General features: G+C 34.4%; 3 protein-coding genes across 12 annotated transcripts; all 3 read right to left on the bottom strand.

Moving 5' to 3' along the window:
* Positions 1–362: 362 nt before the first annotated feature.
* LOC108345702 (uncharacterized) lies at positions 363–3,458 on the bottom strand. Of its 2 annotated transcripts, XM_052880058.1 has the most exons (5): positions 2,868–3,457; positions 2,497–2,734; positions 2,073–2,331; positions 1,795–1,974; positions 363–1,523 (listed from the first exon to the last, which is right to left on the bottom strand). In XM_052880058.1, the coding sequence occupies exons 2-5, from the start codon at positions 2,670–2,672 to the stop codon at positions 1,344–1,346; spliced, it is 795 nt and encodes a 264-aa protein (XP_052736018.1). In that variant the 5' UTR covers positions 2,673–2,734; positions 2,868–3,457; the 3' UTR covers positions 363–1,343. The 2 variants fall into 2 exon arrangements, with proteins under 2 accessions (XP_052736018.1, XP_017439887.2); XM_017584398.2 differs by having other exon boundaries at positions 2,497–3,458.
* Positions 3,459–5,239: 1,781 nt separating this feature from the next.
* On the bottom strand, positions 5,240–8,695 carry LOC108333338 (probable inactive heme oxygenase 2, chloroplastic). Its single transcript, XM_017568755.2, has 5 exons — positions 8,255–8,695; positions 7,653–7,876; positions 6,681–6,788; positions 6,443–6,587; positions 5,240–5,552 (listed from the first exon to the last, which is right to left on the bottom strand). The coding sequence occupies exons 1-4, from the start codon at positions 8,664–8,666 to the stop codon at positions 6,495–6,497; spliced, it is 837 nt and encodes a 278-aa protein (XP_017424244.1). The 5' UTR covers positions 8,667–8,695; the 3' UTR covers positions 5,240–5,552; positions 6,443–6,494.
* A 1,210-nt stretch (positions 8,696–9,905) lies between these two features.
* On the bottom strand, positions 9,906–17,356 carry LOC108347329 (uncharacterized). 9 transcript variants are annotated; one of them, XM_052880282.1, is made up of 11 exons: positions 16,489–17,353; positions 14,918–16,057; positions 13,657–14,802; positions 13,450–13,491; positions 13,293–13,328; positions 12,647–12,723; positions 11,162–11,246; positions 11,007–11,090; positions 10,781–10,882; positions 10,603–10,701; positions 9,906–10,392 (listed from the first exon to the last, which is right to left on the bottom strand). In XM_052880282.1, the coding sequence occupies exons 1-11, from the start codon at positions 17,209–17,211 to the stop codon at positions 10,252–10,254; spliced, it is 3,675 nt and encodes a 1,224-aa protein (XP_052736242.1). In that variant the 5' UTR covers positions 17,212–17,353; the 3' UTR covers positions 9,906–10,251. The 9 variants fall into 9 exon arrangements, 8 of the variants coding, with proteins under 8 accessions (XP_052736242.1, XP_052736243.1, XP_052736245.1 ...); XM_052880283.1 differs by having other exon boundaries at positions 14,918–16,054; XM_052880285.1 differs by having other exon boundaries at positions 14,918–16,156; positions 16,489–16,628.
* Positions 17,357–18,163: the final 807 nt, after the last annotated feature.

Here is an 18,163-nt window from a genome sequence, read left to right as displayed (position 1 = left end):
AAAGAGTATGACTCAAATTAGGTAAAGCTGAATTAATGTTAAAATTAGTAAGTGTGAAATTTTGTACATTCGAGTTTCTGACATACTGAAGTCAAGTGATTTTAAATTATATGTTTTGGAAGTATTTTAAAAATAATATATTAATCTGAAATTGATTTTTAACCATTTCCATATTATAATAAAATTTTAAAAGGTGTTTTTTTTAAAGTAAAATTTAAAGCTTTACGAGTTAAGAGAATATTTAAATTGTATTCTAGAAAGGTATTTAATACATCCCAATAATATTTCTTTTGAAAAGTATAAGAACTTTAAAAGACATTTTTGTGATTACATAGTAATTGGAAATATGAATTGGCGATTGGAATTGTTCATAGGCACAACTTAACAGACTTCAGCAGTAGCTGTGGTGTTAGTCACGAGCTCGCTTCCTTAAATATTTTAAATATTAAATAACCGTCGCATTAAGACTATAAAGACTATTTACTGATATCAACTAATTGTGTTAAAATAATAAAAAACTGTTGAATGGAAGTTGGAAAGAACCTCCGGAGTAATGATGTGTTATCTTATGCTTGCATTTTCTTGCATAAAATATACTTCAGACACACGAAGCTAATTTGAAACTTGCACATTTTGATCAACTTCACCAAACCCTTTCTCTGCCTGTGGTTAAAGTTTCCAAGTAGTGGCTCTGGAGAACGTAAAGTAATCCAATTGCCAGTCAAAGAATTTTGTATTTTAGTGTCAAAGTTAGCTATCATGTGGAACTCTATTTGATTAGTCTGGGACGAGAAAATTCTGATATGGTGTGCCTCTCAGCGTTTTTTGCACTTCTTCTGTTAGGATATAGGGTATTTGGATATAATGGGAAAGGGGATTACGATAGAAGGCACAGGAATTTTGTATAAATAGATTGATTGGATAGTTAGAAGGCAGTTTTTGGGTAGTTGATTTGTTAACAGGCTTTGTCATGTGAAAGGGGTTATGCCCTTGTTTCTGTAAGTGTCCAGAGTATTCTTTTGTGTACAATACACAGTTTTGTTCCCATTCTTGTTATCTTTCTGTTCTGAGAGGTGGTTTAGAGGGATCTTGATTAGGTTTCTTAATCGCAAACCTATCAATAGTTTCCGATTTGCTTCCATAATGGGCCAGTGTGAATCTTCACCTGCCTGCTGTGCATATCTCTCGACGGCAATCCCAGAATTTCTTCAACGTCTTTCACCTTCTGGAGATGGAAAATAAAATTCAACATTGAATCACCAACTCAAAATCCAAACTTTTTAATTAATATATTATGAGTATTACACGATGAGATTATAATATAAAATTCTATGATGGTGCAGTCACAACACATGGTTCACACTTAGCGTGGCATTTTTAAGAAGATCCTCATAGTATAGAACAATGTGAAGAGTGTTCTTAAAGTATTGAAGAGCTTTTGCAGCTGTCTCCTTTGTTCGCTTTATCTCTGTCATCAGCAACGTGGAATTGATCCATGGCCTGTATTTGGCCAGAATTCCAGCCTGCCAACAAAAACTATTTCAAGCATTTCTTCACATTTGCAATCAATGCACATGTCTAGTTTTCATTTTTTTTAACGTAAAAGATATTTCTCAACCAAAACCTCTGCATGTTGTATTGCATTTGGGTATAAAACTCATAATAACTTTAATGCGATCAATGATCAATTACATTTCAATAATCACTTTTCTCAACATACAATAGTCTAATCCAAACACAAAGGCACATACATATCAGCAATAAAGAAATGGCAACAGAGAGATTTTGAAAGACCTCTTCTTTGGAGTGCACATGAGACTTATGGGTTCCATTCAGTGGCTTTGCAATTTTGTCATAGGAATTGGCAAGAACAGATACCATTCTACGGAGCAAATTCCTTCTGAAAAGGTATATTGTAGAAACTCCTCTCCTTTCAAAGTACTCCACTATCTCCTTATGATGATCCATTAAACCCTGCAAAAATATTTGCATCTCTTCTTTTAGCAACAACATCATCATCATCACCAACCCAAATCCATGATGGCTCATGACATTGAAACACTCTTCAGTACCTGATTAAGCATCCACTTGAACCCCACAGCCGCTGAACACTCATTTTTGGAAGCACCACTGAACCAATCAAGATTGAACACTTCATCCATTGTCTTCAAAATTGAAGTTACATTTTCCCTTCTTTTGGCCACCGCAAATATCTCCCCATTGGAACTCACATTCATATGACTGTTCAACAAAGTCTCAAACCATCCACTCCCCGATCTTTGCATTGTCACTATGCAAACAAATCTGACAGGATTGCATGCACACTGTTCCCTGTTCATCCACCAATCATTCATTCAATACAGCTAAATGATCAAATCAAACCCACGTAACATATATCTGAGGCAAATTGAAAACTTTTTCTTCCTCAAAGTATATTTATATGTATCCTAAATCTTCATGTATGCATGAATTTATATAACTAAATTAAAAACATGCCTGTTGTAAGTTTTGGGTTGTGGGTACTGCAAGTAGGGTGCTTTCCATTCTTCTACACTAGAAGTATGACATGTTTGGTTGATGACTCTCTGTTCTACCAACTTGGTATTTACACGAACTATTGTTGGTTTCTCTAAATTAACTGAGCAAATGTATAGTCCACATGTTGCAGCCATGACGAAAACTACCAACCTCAATGTTGCGGGAAAATTTTAGTAGCTTTAATGTCCATGGAGTCCTGAAAAATGAAGTAGTCACCACATGTCACACTGATATTGTAAGATAATGGAATGTGATTGAGTTTCAAGAGAAAGCAGAAAAGAAAAAAAAAAATGATAATAGCAATGATTGATGGTACCTAGTTTTCTCACCTTCTTGAGGACAAATATTTGTTGAATCATGTTTCACGGGAATGAAGGACAACGACAAAGACCATCTTCCTCCCTTCACTGTTTATATGTCCATAACCCCTTGCTTCATCTTCTCTATGTTTTCAGAGTCTCGAAGTTTCCACGTGAAATTCAGCGTTTTTCAAGCAATTTGGTCTTGCAGTGGTTCCCTTCTTTGTATCTTTTTTCAGTCTGCAGCTTAAATTACACGACGGGTAGATTGTATAGTACTATCTGATATGCTTATTTTGTATGTGTCAGTGTATCTTATCTTAAGATTTAAATAGATTTTTGGTGTGTGTGGAAAAAACATAACATTGACCGTGACTTGGGTAACACGATGCGTATCAGGATGGTCCATAGTTCTTTCTTTGAAACATGACATTGACTTAGTAACACGATGCGTATCAGGAATCAACCTCTGTTTTCGATGTAGAGGAAATTAATATTTTATCTCTGTTTTCCATGTATATTTTACAGAGAGCCAAATAAAAAAAAATTTGAAATAATTATTACAGATAATTTCTTTTAAATTAACAGTGTAAAGGAATCATCACATTAATGAAACATTATAATTGAAGACAATGGATGAAAATTTGATCCAAGTATTTATTTAATATCACACCATGTATTGACCGCGACTTGGGTCAAATGCTTAAGCTTATTTTCTTCTTCTTTAACTTTAAATAACCAATGAAAATATGATCCAAGTATTTAATATTTTAAGGAATTTGGAGTTGATTTTATATTGTAAACGTTTGACTTTAAAATGAGACTTTTTAGTTCATATATATATATATATATATATATATATATATATATATATATATATATATATATATATATATATATATATATATATATATATATATATATATATATAATATAGGGGTTTGCTAAGGCGTGTGCGTCTTTTTCAGTTGGTACATTTTAACAATGTGTACCGGGTTTTAGTAGACAAAATTATCCTTATATATCATGGATTTTAAGTATTAAGGTTAAGGATATTTTAATAATTTTCATTCTAAAAAAAAACTTTTGCTTACCTTTTTTCTTTCATTCTCATTCTTCTGAACCTTTTTTTTCTTTCATTCTCATTCCTCTCAACCTTTTTTTCTTTCATTCTTGTTCCTCTCAACCTTTTTTTCTTTGATCTCTCTCACTCCAACCTTTTCTCTGTCATCCCTACTCCCTACTATAGCCCCAATTGGAAAAATCAGAAATCAATGTAGTTAAACAATTTGCCTTTAGACAAAGGTTCATTCAAGATCTTTTCAATTTCACCATCTTCACTAACCTCTCTAATTTCCTCATCAGCATATGTTGAATAATCATCTCTAAAAAAACCTTCCAGGCCAATTACCAATTCTTTCTGATGTCTGGTGAAAATTAGATAAAATTATATACGACAAAAATTATAAAATAAAAACTCGATATAAAATCATTTTTTTGGAAGAAATTGTTTAATAACGAGTGTTTCTGATTTTTTCCAGGCAAATTACCAATTCCTTTGATGTCATTATGATTGTGAAAATTAGATAAGACAAAAATTATAAAATGAAAACTCATTATAAAATCATTTTTTGTAAAAAATTGTTTAATAGCGAGTATTTCTGATTTTTTCCAAGTAAATTACCAATTCCTTTGTGCTTGTGAAAATGAGATAAAATTAAATAAGACAACAATTATAAAATGAAAACTCATAAAATCATTTTTTGTTTTCTGATTTTTTTCAGTTGGGCTACCATAGGATGACATAGAAAATGTTGGAGTGAAAAAGATGAAAGAGAAAGGGTTGAGAGGAATAAGGGAGGTGATCAAGGTTTTCGGGTTTCTTTTTTTTAGTTTTGAGAATGAAAATTATTAAAATACCCTTAACCTTAATATATATATATATATATATATATATATATATATATATATATATATATATATATATATATATATATATATATATATATGTAAGTTGTTGTCATTCAACACAAAATAATTGACCACTTCAGTGAATTTCTGATAACATTTAGACAAAAAAATTAAAACGTTTCTTTTAAATACTAAAAATATCAATAATTTCAACTCATTAAAAACATTTTCAAGTAAATTTCCTTGTAATGGAACACGAACAAAGTCAAAGAAACAACACATGTTGCAACACGTAAACGCGCAACTCTTCCAAAATTTTCAAAATTTTCGACCATGGATGGTTCATGGTTAACTTGTTTGATGTTGACGATAAATTAGAGTGAAGATTTTTAGCGATAAAACGAGTAAAAGAATAAAAGCACCTAGTCAATTTTACACAACAAAAACTACAGTGGAAAATTTCATGGATTCTATGCTCTCACCAAACGGGATCATAATGAATGTCTAAACTGAAACTTTCATAACTCAATAGTATTTAAATTACAATGGTTTTCAAGCATTGTTAAAAAAAATAAAAGCATTAATTAACAGGTAAAGAAAATAGTGGGGGATGGATACAATATGAGGGAAGGCATTAGTATTAGTATTCAGTAAGACCAAGATTCATGAACCTAAGGTGGTTCCTACAATGCTACATCTCTAATTGAAAAAAATGAGTCTCTCTGCCTTTTGCTGTGCCCTTCAAAAATCCTTGTAAAAAAGACTGCAAATCCATCGCAGGTGTATGGCACCTTGGCCAGGCGGCTACAAAACATAGAAACTAGCGTGATAAGACATGATAATAGCAATAGTCAGAGAAAACCATCAAATAATCCCTAGACTTATAATCACCAGTCATTTTAGTTTAAAAATTTATGAGAAAAAAGTAGTCCTCCAAAATTAATAATTATCAATCACTTTAACCCTAATATTAAGGATCTATAACATTGATAGCTATTTGTTTTGGTTACATAGTGTGCAAAAAACCATACCGTTTAGAAAAACACAAACTGAATCACTTTTTGAGAACAGTTTGTTTCACACTAAACCAATTTAAGGTTTAGGGACTGAATATTCTAGTTGTCAAATTTAGGGACTACATTCATAATAATTGTTGTATGTTAAAGAACTAAATTGGTTTATTTTGTAATATGAGGACCAAAATGAGAAATGGTGTTAATTTGAAAGACAAAATTGACTAATAATTGTAAAGGTGAGGCTCTAAAGTTGCTGGTTTATATCAGGGACTAAATTGATCCTTACTTATAAGTTATAATCAAGGACTAATTTAGTGCATTATTAGAAATATTTGCAGCACAGGAAAAACAAATGACGATTTCCAAGCTAAAATTCAATTAAAGCTCTCCGACAACCCAATATCTGACAAAGCTACATACGGTCACATTTATTGGACGTAATCAGTAGTCCAGTTATACAATAACACAAATTAAGAAGTGAGATACTTTCTTTTTCCTGACACAGATGTGAGATACTTGAGAGCATTAAAAGTGTAGCAAACACATATGTCTACCTAAAAATGGAATACGCTGTCTAAGAGTGTATCAAACATAAGTTAGGGTGACCCCTCCTCCATCAATTAAAAGCCACGAATCTGAGGAGTTAAAAGAAAGAAAAGGAAATATTAGAAAACTTACCATCAAAGAAGGCAGAGAAGTTCAGAAAAGAAAAGGAGAACAAAATGTCCATTTATGAGACAAGAAGAAGGACAATCTGTCCCATAAACCGGAATGACTTTGGAGTTTCTTTTAAACATCTATTCTTTTCATCTCGAGACCAATGCTGCATGAACCACAATCTCACATCAATAAAAAGAATGGCGTAGCACCTAAATATAACACTAAAGCAACAATAGTAGGATTCTTTGTAATCTACCTCGGAAAGCTGGTTGAGCTTATCACGGACATCTTTCAACAATTTAGGTACATCTCCTTCCCATTTGTAAAACTCCAATTCCTTACCTTCCAAGAGCTTCTCAGAAACCTAAAAGCAACAATAATAGAATGACAAGCAACCCCTGGTGATTTTTACAACAAGCAATTAAGTGAATTCTTTGGACAGGGAATTCCTCAGTTCTGATTCAATGTCGACTACAGAACTTCAACACCATAAAGTAAAAATACATATTCGTTTTCACAAGGATGCATGAGTTTGTAGAGGGCCTACAAGCATATTTTTATGGAACAAATTGAACACCAAGCTATCATTTAGTATGTTTATTCTATTATTTTACAGTTAGGTTTTGCCTATAAAAGGCCTGACCCTTGTATTAGACCTCTCTATCAATTTGAGTACTAAAATGTGGGAGATGAACAGTGAGCACGTTAGAATGCTGGGTACCAAAACCACATTGCATACATTTGAGTAGGTGAGAGAGATCAGAAGGTACCAGTACTACTTTCATGTATTGTCTTCATTAGTAAATCAAAATGCCATTTCAAATTTCTCTTCACCCCACTATCATGAATTCAACACCTAAAATTTGATTTATTGTTTGATAACAATCTATTTTGCAGTAGAACTCTCTTATGGTGAGCATGTAATGTGATCAAATTTCAAATCATCCTTTCACTTTTAGTAAACAAAAATATAATTAGATGATTAAATTATCCACTAATTACATCCATCACTGACAAGGTCTCCTGACCTATCTCTTTCATTTGTCCCTAATATTTCTGATTGAAAAATGATAGCTGAGAAAAAAATATTTTTCTTTCAAACGGCAATGTATCTTGCTGAGGCATGTAATTTTTCAACTAGATAGACAGAGAAAGGAACTACACTAAGAGGGGACATGTGATAGTATTCCTTCATAAACAACTTGTAAGACAGGAAGTGAGTACACACCTTCTTTCCAATCACCTGACCAGCAGCTATATGACAAAAATAAATATTGTAGAAATGGGATAGAAACAAAGGTGCGCTTGTCTCTGCAAGTGACTCTAAATATTTGGCATATGTAATCCCCGGAGAACTGGGATTTGGAATCACGTTTCCTTGCTCCTCCAACCATTTCAGATCCTTCAAAAGCCCTTCTGATCTTTCCAACCCAGTTTTCCTCATGTATGCATCTGCAAATTCATGAAATTCTCGCCATAACAAATTCGAATCATTTTTTTTTCTCCACGGAAAACTAGAAAAACAAAGCAAATCACATATTCTTCTATTTTTCACCTTTCATCTGTCTACTTGAAAATAAATATTTTAATTAAGAACAAATGTTTTCGATATTAATTTTAAGTCCCCCCTGGATAACTACCTCAGACTCTCAACGTCAACCTTTGTTACAAATATTATTATCATCGAGATGAAACCTCAGTTTTGATTAAAGAACAATATAATGGATTTTTATATTTGCAAAAAAAAACAGTAACTATTTGAAGACAATAATCTGAAAAGGAAGCTGCAATGCAATGCAATGAATGGAATGGAATTGGAATTGGACTCACACGAAACGTTATCGGATTCGTCGACGATGCGCTGGAGAGTGGCAAAGATGAGGTGAGTGTCAACAAGGTAAGCGATGAAGCCTTCCATGGAGGCGTGCCACGCGTCGGAATCCGATTGGTCGGGTGAAACGGCGGCATTGTGGAGTCTCATGGCGACGAACCTCATCTCTTCGGTGATGCCGGTGGTCTCTCCGGGATACAGCTTCCGATACCTCTTCCTCTTCTTGAGCGGAGACTTTGGTTTGGGTTTAGGAGTTGAAATTTCAGTGTGAGAGTGAGTGAGAGTGATGTTGGTGTCGGTGGAGCTTCTTGCTGTTATGGAAAACCTGCAAATGCAATTCTCCTTATTTGAGACTGAGATTGGGAGTGAGAATCGTAGCTGTGGCATGGCTTTCACTGTTAACCCCATCATCTTCTTCCTTCAAACTCTACTATCCGTGTTCTCTATTTATTTTTATCATTATATTGATTTTAGTTTTAATTATATTATACACGTTAATTTTCTAATGACTTTTAAATAATAATTATTCTTTTAATCCTATCACAAATTAAAATATTTAAATTTCTTCTGTCGTCACTGCATATGTTGGTAGACTTTATTGAGTAAAATTGATAATTTCAAATTTTCAATTTCGATTTGAAAATGAATATAAATAAACGGGTTCATTTCTGAAGTTGATGATAGAACAGATTGAACTTCAATTTTATATATTAATTTCTAGCTATATTATGCGTAAAGAAAATTTAACATAAATATAAAAAGATTAATGCAGAATATAAAAAATTGGCTAAATGTCAAATTTTGATGCTCGTGAAGTTACCGTGGAATAAAAGTATTGATGTGTTTAATTCAAAGTTAATTATATTTACCCGTTGATCATTTAATCAACTTTGTTTTTATGAAATTGATCAATTATAAATATTAAAGTAAGGTACTCAATATGATAAAAAAAAGTTATGGATTACATCTATTTTAATATTATAATTCATTTTGCTTTTTAGTTTTTTCAAAAAAATAGTAAATATTACTTCATAAAATTATGTCTCTTGAGTTGCTAATAACCATCATATAAGATGAACAAATGTAAAGTCTTGATTATCATATTGCTTTTTTACTATGTTATTCTTGCAAGCAAAATATATTGATTTATTATATTTTGACAATTAACATCAAATCAAAAGCATAATATAAAATTATTTCATTTTTGCATTAAAAAAGCCACAATCAAGTAAGGAATCGAGAATAAAAAATTTCCCAAATTCATTGTATATGTTTGTATGACCTTTTCTTATATAATTAATTTTTAATTGTATCTTATAAATATCTTCTTGTTCAATTGCACTGTCACTTTTAATTAATTTTAAATTCATATTAGGGAGTTTGAATTATGTCTTTTATGTTGTAAATTCTACTACAAGTCTAGTGTTTAAAATATTCTCAATTAAATTTACAATAAAACAAAAAGAATATACAGTTAAATCAATGGCACATTATAACTTTCATTTTGGTTTCTTTAATTTAACCCACGTTGAACCTTTAAAGATGCAGTGAAACAAACTGCTTGAAGGAGGTATTTGTAAAATATGAATCATGAATGTGTAAGCCATTTTTAAGCAACGATCATGAAAATTGTATTGTTGCTTGCATGAATATCATGAAACAAATCAGTTTATTGACATAATAAATCTGTGGTGAACAGTATAAGTAAATGAGAGAAGATACAACAAAGTGATTACATTTGTGTTTCCTATTTATGTACAAAAGGATTGATTACAATCCCTACGGGTCAGTGGACAAAATGAATGGTTGATGAATGGGAAACTGTACAAGGTAAGGCAAGCCATATCTAATACAAGGCTTGCACATGTTAGTCCACCTTTAAGTTTCATTAACTATGCTAAACTTGGATTTCTTGTACATGTCGTTTTTGCTGTTGAGTCAAGCTGAAGGCATGGTCTTCCCATGCATTTGACATATAAATACCACTATAGAACACCTAGCTAAGCTCTTCTCCGGAAGCATAAGCTGAGTCAAGGCATGCTTTTAATCTCTGCAAGAACTTTAACGTCTCCGTATACGAAGGGTCTGAGCGGCTCACTGGCTTACAAGAATTTATATGATCTGTTGACTCCAATACCTGTTGCAAAATTAGAAGCTAAATCAGGAAAACAAACGCTAAAACTGCTATAATACTACAAAAAAGTACAGTCGATTTGAATATTGCAATGGATGCTGGGATGGGTGGGGTGACAAAGGTCAGAGCTTGGATATGCTGACGAAAATATTTTACTCTTCATTTCATTTTCTTTTTCTTATAAAATGAGATAGAATTTCTCAATATACTTACGACTAATTCCCCGAATCCGGGATATGCTGACTCAATTGGTACAATTTCTGTTCGAAAGGCCCATCCACCATAAGCTTCAACTATTGGAGTTACCTTGGTCTGCAAAAAGTAATTCATAAGTCAAACTCATGAAAAGACATCGGAATAGATACTAGCAAATAGCTTAATTGCTGATTACCTCACAAAAGCTGAGAACATCAAGCAACCTCTTCTTATGAAGTTGACGAATATAGTCATTAAGCTCTATCAGTTTTTGAGATCCACTTCTTAGCTCTCCTATCTGTTAAACATTAAAAACCAAGAGCAAAAACACTCTTTCAAATTGTAGCAATTATTATTGAAACAGGAAATACGTTAACCAACATCTACTGCTGAAAAAGGGGTAGGTAAGTTCAAATACTAACTGTGGGAGCTGGACGAAGCACGAAGCCCATTCGCCAAGGCATATCTGCAAGTTTGCTACCAAAATGTGGGCAGCTATAAAAAACCTGCAACCAAAAATAACATTAAAAAACCTGCATACTTTAAGCATATATTTAATTAAAGAATCAATACTTACAATTCCCATTGTATTCTTCACAAGATTATCAAATCTTTCCTCCTTTGCTTTATGAAGAATTTGCTTCACAACCAGACCTCCCATACTGCAAACAATAGAAAAGCACATAGACAAAACAAAGTGAGGTAAAGTTAGAATAAACAAATAACTTAGTGACTAAAAGACATTTGAAAAAAATACAATTTACACGACATATATAAATTACTAGACAATTAATTTTGTCATCGTCCAAAAGGACTTCTAGGCTAACTCTATACTAGAAAGGTAAAAGCAGTTACAGCTGGGACACAAACCACAAAAGTACTTGTCACCACTTGTTCTTAATACATACAAAGTGACGTCTACATCCATCACACCTCAACAATTCTTGCCAAAAATAGAACAAAATAGATTACACACAGACACGTATAGGTACTAATTTGTTCTGCATCCTATTTTGCTACTTCTATTTCAAAGCAAATTGTATAAACATGACATGTTTATATTTATCAAAAAAAATGTTGCAAACTAAAACTCTGTATGATGGTGAATCAATCATGATATTAAATTTTTAAATTTAAAACCCTTTTTGTATATAATCACTAACGAAAGTAACATCAAGATTTTTCCCTGGTGTCATTGAAAGAGTGATTGAAGAACAAATTATGATTAAAGCATGCCTTAAATATGTGTTAGGTCCTATAACGTACCTAATTTTTCCTATTTCAGTACTTAAAATTTTTTTAAAATAGTCCTTCCATGTGATATTCAATTTTTTAGCATTAGTCCTTGTCATTAAATAGGGTTACTGTTAATGGCTGGTGTGGCTAAAGATTCAGGGACTAAGGAGTTGAAATAATAATAAAAGAAAAAAAAAAAGCATACTTACAGGGATTAAACTAAAAATTGTACAAAGAGAGTGTCATTACAAGATATCTGAATTAAATGTGGAATTTAAATCTAATTCAATCCCACAAAACCAGCATGTAAAGTGAGGTTACTTATATATTCTAAATTGACCTTATCTCTAGCTAAGGTAGAACTTCCAACACCAAGTATAGGCTGAAGAAACTAAATGCCAAAGAATTGAATATTGCAGGAAAATTTTAAGAAAATAGTTTTAGAAGAAGTAAGATAAAATAATGCAAGTATTATATTAGATGGATTGATACACTAAAAGCATATCAAACCAAAAAAACATTAACATGATATACCTGAAAACAAGCAATAATCAAGTGAGATGCATGAATTCCCTAACCTAACAGTTCATGATTGTTTAGAAGTTCACACACACACACACACACACACACATATATATATATATATAGATAAATAGATTTGGATATATAGATATATAAGACACACAAATAAATACATACAACAGTCAATGAAGTACCTTCGTAAGCACAAGTTACTTACACTTTCAAAGAACGCATGTCAATCATAAAAATGACTAAGTAAAGTGCACAAAAGTTCAAGTAAACAATCATAGGCAGCTAGACTAACCTGTGAGTAACAAAAACAACAGGTCTATCCCCAATCCCTGCAGCAACAAGCTTCTCCAATAGCATAGAACTAACCTCCTGCAAATTTCAAAATAAACAAGTATATCAACTACACAACAAAGAGGCCTGGCAGTAGGTAAGTGAAAGGAAAGTGGTATGGATGCGAGAGAAATTGTCAACTGCAACCATATGCAGGGAGGAATTTAAGTATTTGATTGTAGATATATAACTGTATAGTTTTAGAGAATTTTAAGAGCTGGGATACGTGCCCCTAATAGGCAAACCAGAAACATGAAAATATCAAACTAATAATGAAGAAACAAAAGGATATAGAAAGAAAGAAACGTTCTCACAACTGCTTCACTCAAATCCAGTAAATTGTTTAGATCTTCATCCATAAAATCAGTCTCACTTAGTAACAGTTCATTTAAGCGCAGCTTTTTTTGACAGTCATTTAAGCACAGGTTAAATGTCAATATGATGTCTAGATTTATATTTTCATAAAATGGTAACAATACTGATCATACAATCTTTGTAATGGTGCTTCAGCCCCAGACACGAAGATGTGAAAATTGCAATTTGCAAGTTTGTATGGTAATGCAGGTCGAGAATGACTGTAGCATTAAAAATTGATAAATTTCTTTAACCTTAACGAGGCTCATAGAGTATGAAGACCCCCAAATCTGTTTTTATAAATTCAAGTATTAGCAACCTCCCAGATGACTAAGAAGCAGAGCATGGTAGAGAAATAAAAGCTAATGCTGTTTCTAGATAATAAATAATGAGGTGTTTTAAAATTGCAACCTGAAGAGGCAAGCTAGCTCCCGACCACTGTGTGAGATTAGTCTGCATAAAGCATTTACCTAAAGAGTTAGATGGAGGTAAAGGGAACCACGCATGAAACAAACTCTAGAAAAGGTGATAGAACTAACATCACAAAAAGAATGCAATTCATATCCCAAACATCTCATCTTACTAAGGCTAATATGCCCCAACTTTACTAAGGCAAACCTTGTATTTTAGGGTAAACAACCGAGCCTCAGGAAAATCACTGGAAAGCCATTCACCAGGCCAAAAGGTTCCAAGCTTTCCTGCTCCCTCGTCAACCTTCTCAACCAAATGTGAAGAAGTTGAGGATTTTTCCTCAGCTATACGCCAAGTTTTGTAAGGCCCACCACGGAGCCCATGGACAAAAACTATGTCTAGTGGAGGCAAATTTCTATCTGGGTTGATTTTAGTTGAATCATTAGAAATAGAGCAGTTGCTGTTATTCAAGGACTCTGTTCCATTGTCAGTATCAGCAGAAGGAGCCAGAGATATCATTCTTGAGAATGGTTCTTGTTGACCTGTTTCTTTGGGACATTTCCAGTGGGGAAGATGAGAATTTATCAAGAATATCATGTCATCATAACGAGGACATGCATTCCTATAACTTTTTACACCACCGTCAGAAGGACCTCCACTTCCACTCCTTCCATTAGGCTGGTCATTGCAAAACACATTTAAAAGTGCTGCCCTGGCATAGCTTTGAATTTTAAGATCATTGCAACCTGGAATTCGCCCATTAGCACAATCATCAAGCCATTTGCACCATGTTTCATCAGCTGTGATGACCTTCTTGACTTTGGGAAGCAGTGAGAGGATGGTCAACAACCGAGCTGCATGCTTGCGGATATGAGCAGTGGGTGGAACTCGGACACTAGCTGAATTATATACATCTGATGCAGGTGGTTTGCCATCTACATTTGATATCCGCTCCTTCCCCTCATGTGCTCTAGATGATGCATCATAAGCCTCAATAGCAGCCAGTTTCTCATAATCATCACTCAACATAAAGCGCCTCAGCAAACATAAAATCCCAAAATCAACTATCATGTCCTGACAACCAGAATCTTCAGCACAAACTTCGGTCAGAGCTTTAATTCCTTTCAGCGTTGCCACAGCAGAATCTGCAGCATCTAATTTAGGCAAATTATCTTTTTTTAAATTTTTAAACGGTCCAGCTAAAGGTTCCAGAGACAGAAAATCTGCCAGTGGGGATGCATCCCCAGAATTAGATGCAACTCCCATTCTTTTAGCTGCCAGATTAACAACTGCGGTGGATAGTTGACTGGCAACTTGTGCAGCAGAAGCAATATTCGCATTATTGATTAATGTCTGCAAAAGGTTAACACGGCTAAAATGTGCATCAAAAGCAGACTTGGAATTGAAGTAGCACTGTCAGATATAGTGAAAGGTCATTTAGATAGAATGAGAAAAAATATTTGCATACCTTTACATTATCACTTTTTGGTTGATTGGTTCCATTATCATTTGATTTCTTGATAGAACTATGCACTTCAGATAGCATCACGGCTAACCATCCTTGAGAAAGTGGTACAGATGTTGGACCGTAGTCTTCCATGATCTGAGAAAGAATCTTTATGGCTGAAGATCGTATAGTATCAGAGGAAAATGTTCCAAAAACCCAAGGTACAAGAATGCCTGACCATTTTTGACCCTCTTCAAGCGACAAGTGCAGCTCTCCAGTACAAAGTAGCTCTAATGCCTTTGCCATTGCTTCTTGAACCTGCTTATGTTTTGTCATCTGCTTGGCGATTTCTCTCATTGGGTTAAGACCATTCTCCATCAGTATATTCTGCACTGCAGGGCTCCTCTCAACAGACAAGAGAAGGGCAGATAAAGCTATATTAGCCAAAGAAACATCTTCATGCTTGGATGCCTGAGATATAGTAGAAAGAATACTCGAAGCCCATTCAGAAATAGATTCATTCAAAGGTGCATTGCGATCTTCTAATAGCAACCGCACCACCAAACTTGCATGCCATTTTACAGATCTCTCGGGTGCCATTAAAGCAGCCATGACTGCCTGTCCATCTCGATCCAGTTCTTGAATACGAGTTCTATTTGATTCCGATGCTGTTGCCCAATTTGCTAATGCCCATGTGGCAAAAGGAACAGCAACATGTTCACAGTGCAAATCATCCCAGAGACCAGGAACAACAGAAGAGGATACATTATTTTGTTGCCGAGAATTGTCGTACTTATTTTGAAATTTGATAGTTTTAGAAGTTTGATGCTTCAATTCTTCACTATATGAATCACTGCTGGTCCTTGAAAGCCCTAAAACAGGAGTACCTTCAAGTATCTTGATCCCAATCCCTTTGCTTCCGGTCCCACCATCATCATCTTCACCTTCAGGTGGCTCATCCAAGTGCAAACCCCCTTCCTCAATTACTTGTAGGGCAGCAGCAATGTCTCTAGTTTCAGCCTTTCCAGGCAATGATGGATTAAAAGACACGTCTTGTGTATTGTCACAGCTGGACGTAACGATATCCATAATGGCAGCCACAAGCATGCTCCTGCCTTTCAAAGAATCAGAAATATCAAATGCACTACGTCTTGAATGCTGCTGCCACAAAAATTTGCATAATGTCACCAATGCCAGAATCAGAAAAAGACACTATCGTCAACATCTTCAGTGAAGCTTGCATTTATATAATAGATCTAGCTGTGCATGAAAAATAGTTCAAAAGACATCTCCAAGGATTACATATAACTTCTCAGTCTTCTTACAAAATATCCTCAATGAATAAATAAATAAACTAAATGTAAATTGAGAAGTACAACATTTAATACATTCGCAACCGAAATACGTGATATTATTCATTTAATCTTTCATCACATTTAAAAGATTAAACCCTATTTATGAGACAAGAGGCTGTATAATCAAGCACACTAGGAATAAAGTCCAATTGATTGTTCAGTTTGCAAATGCGAATGAAAAAAAGGCGAGCACACCAACTAACATAGAAAAACCAATTCACAAAAGGAATAATTTACCTTCTTATTCTTAGAACGCCGAGGCTGACACGAAAAGATGAACCTCAGAAGATTCGGAACCGCGTGAGGTCTCCCAAGCACCGCCGCAGACACGTTAGGGTCCGCAATCAAATAAGCAAGCGCCCTCGCGGACTCCGCCTGAGTGCCGCCGCCTCCGCCGCCTTCTTTTGTCACGGCCTCCAGCAGCCAGTCCACGACAGCGCCGCCACCTGCCCCGACGATCGCAGCCCTACGGCCGGAGTTCGCAGCAGCGATATCGGCGAGCAAGGCCGCGACTCGAATCTCGAATCCGGAGCGCACCTCATGGTTTGCCGACGACAGCACCGAGCACAGAGAGTGCCAGAGGACCGCAGCCGCGACGCCCGTGCGCCTGGCGTGGTGGAAAATACGGTCGAAGGAGTCCGCCGCCTTGCGCGTGGAGTTCTCGGCTCTCGCGTAGAGAGGATTTGGTTCTCCGCGGCGATCGGATTCGTGGCGGACGTAGTCGTAGTTGAGGAAGGCGGCGGAGGTGAGAATGGCGGCGGCGGAGAGCGCGAGGACGTGAGCCCGAGAGGAAGATTGCGGAGCGATAGGAGAGAGGTTGTGGCTGTGAGCGAGGATTGGTGCAATTTGAGAATTCTCTACGCTTTTCTTTGTTGAATTGCAAGTTTTTGTCGAAGAAGAAATTGTTCGAGGAAGATGATGGCGAAAAAGTGGTAGCGTTCTGTTAAGGATTCGAAACATTTTATTTTAATTTTTTTATTATTTTTGGTTTTGCTGTATTGCGAAGAGAAGGGATGAGAAAGAGAAGACTCGAAGATGATTTAGAAAATGGAAGCGGCGAGTATGGCGGGAGCATATCTTGCACTTCTTTGTAAATAAATGGTACATGGATGATATTCAATTTTCTATATCAAGAAATTTTCTTACACGAATATGCTTTCGAATGATTTCGATTTTGTCTCTCTGTCCAGGTAGACATGATAGAGATTAGGCAATTGCTTCCTGCACTCCTCAATTTCTACCTCCACCCTCGTCCATTTTCACCTGCACCCCTCACTCTTTATAATTCTATTTTTATCCTTTCTATTTTTTCATTTGTAACTTAGGTTACATACATACATATATATATATATATATATATATAACATTCTTTGAATTACTTTTTGGATTTTTTTTTCAAATTATACATATACACAGATAGACAAAGATAGACAAAAGAGCGTTAATTGAGAATTATGATATAGATTAATGTTTCTTTTTAAACTTGATGAATTATAAAACGTGATGCGTTAATTGAAAGACTGAATGATTTTCTATCATGTGATGACTTTTCCTTATTCTATTTATGTATATAACATTAGCCTTATTCAATATATTATTTTTCTTCAAATACACAATCCTTTAAATTTGTAAATGGTAATGATTTTCTTTACATATATTTAGAAAAGTTCTTTTTATGAAGTATATTATATCGATTGCAACGAAAATCGATCTAATATTTATATATTAGATCGGTTAATATAATATATTTAATATATTTATTAGATCAGTTGATATAATAACTAAACTTAATTTAAAAAAAAAAAAAGAAAAAAAATCTTGGTTGACCTATTAGAGGGTAAGAACGAGTCTAATAGGAATATATTAGATTTAATATAGTCTATTTTCAAAGCTAGCATGAAATTCTATTTTT

The sequence above is a fragment of the Vigna angularis genome, chromosome 7 (assembly GCF_016808095.1).
Source record: "Vigna angularis cultivar LongXiaoDou No.4 chromosome 7, ASM1680809v1, whole genome shotgun sequence".
NCBI lineage: Eukaryota > Viridiplantae > Streptophyta > Magnoliopsida > Fabales > Fabaceae > Vigna > Vigna angularis.
This window is presented reverse-complemented; position numbering and strand designations above follow the sequence as displayed.

Excerpts from the sequence above, each read along its gene's own strand:
- LOC108345702 (XM_017584398.2), bottom strand. The coding sequence starts at position 2,672 with ATGGCTGCAACATGTGGACTATACATTTGCTCAGTTAATTTAGAGAAA. Across the intron at positions 1,975-2,072 it reads TCAAGTGGATGCTTAATCAG|GGTTTAATGGATCATCATAA; the intron begins GTACTGAAGAGT and ends ATATTTTTGCAG. Across the intron at positions 1,524-1,794 it reads ATGTGCACTCCAAAGAAGAG|GCTGGAATTCTGGCCAAATA; the intron begins GTCTTTCAAAAT and ends TTTTGTTGGCAG.
- LOC108333338 (XM_017568755.2), bottom strand. The coding sequence starts at position 8,666 with ATGATGGGGTTAACAGTGAAAGCCATGCCACAGCTACGATTCTCACTC. Across the intron at positions 7,877-8,254 it reads CGAATCCGATAACGTTTCGT|ATGCATACATGAGGAAAACT; the intron begins GTGAGTCCAATT and ends ATGAATTTGCAG. Across the intron at positions 6,588-6,680 it reads AGCTCAACCAGCTTTCCGAG|CATTGGTCTCGAGATGAAAA; the intron begins GTAGATTACAAA and ends TGGTTCATGCAG.
- LOC108347329 (XM_052880282.1), bottom strand. The coding sequence starts at position 17,211 with ATGTTTCGAATCCTTAACAGAACGCTACCACTTTTTCGCCATCATCTT. Across the intron at positions 13,492-13,656 it reads TGTTTACCCTAAAATACAAG|ACTAATCTCACACAGTGGTC; the intron begins GTTTGCCTTAGT and ends TGCTTTATGCAG. Across the intron at positions 10,393-10,602 it reads CCGGATTCGGGGAATTAGTC|GTATTGGAGTCAACAGATCA; the intron begins GTAAGTATATTG and ends ATTTTGCAACAG.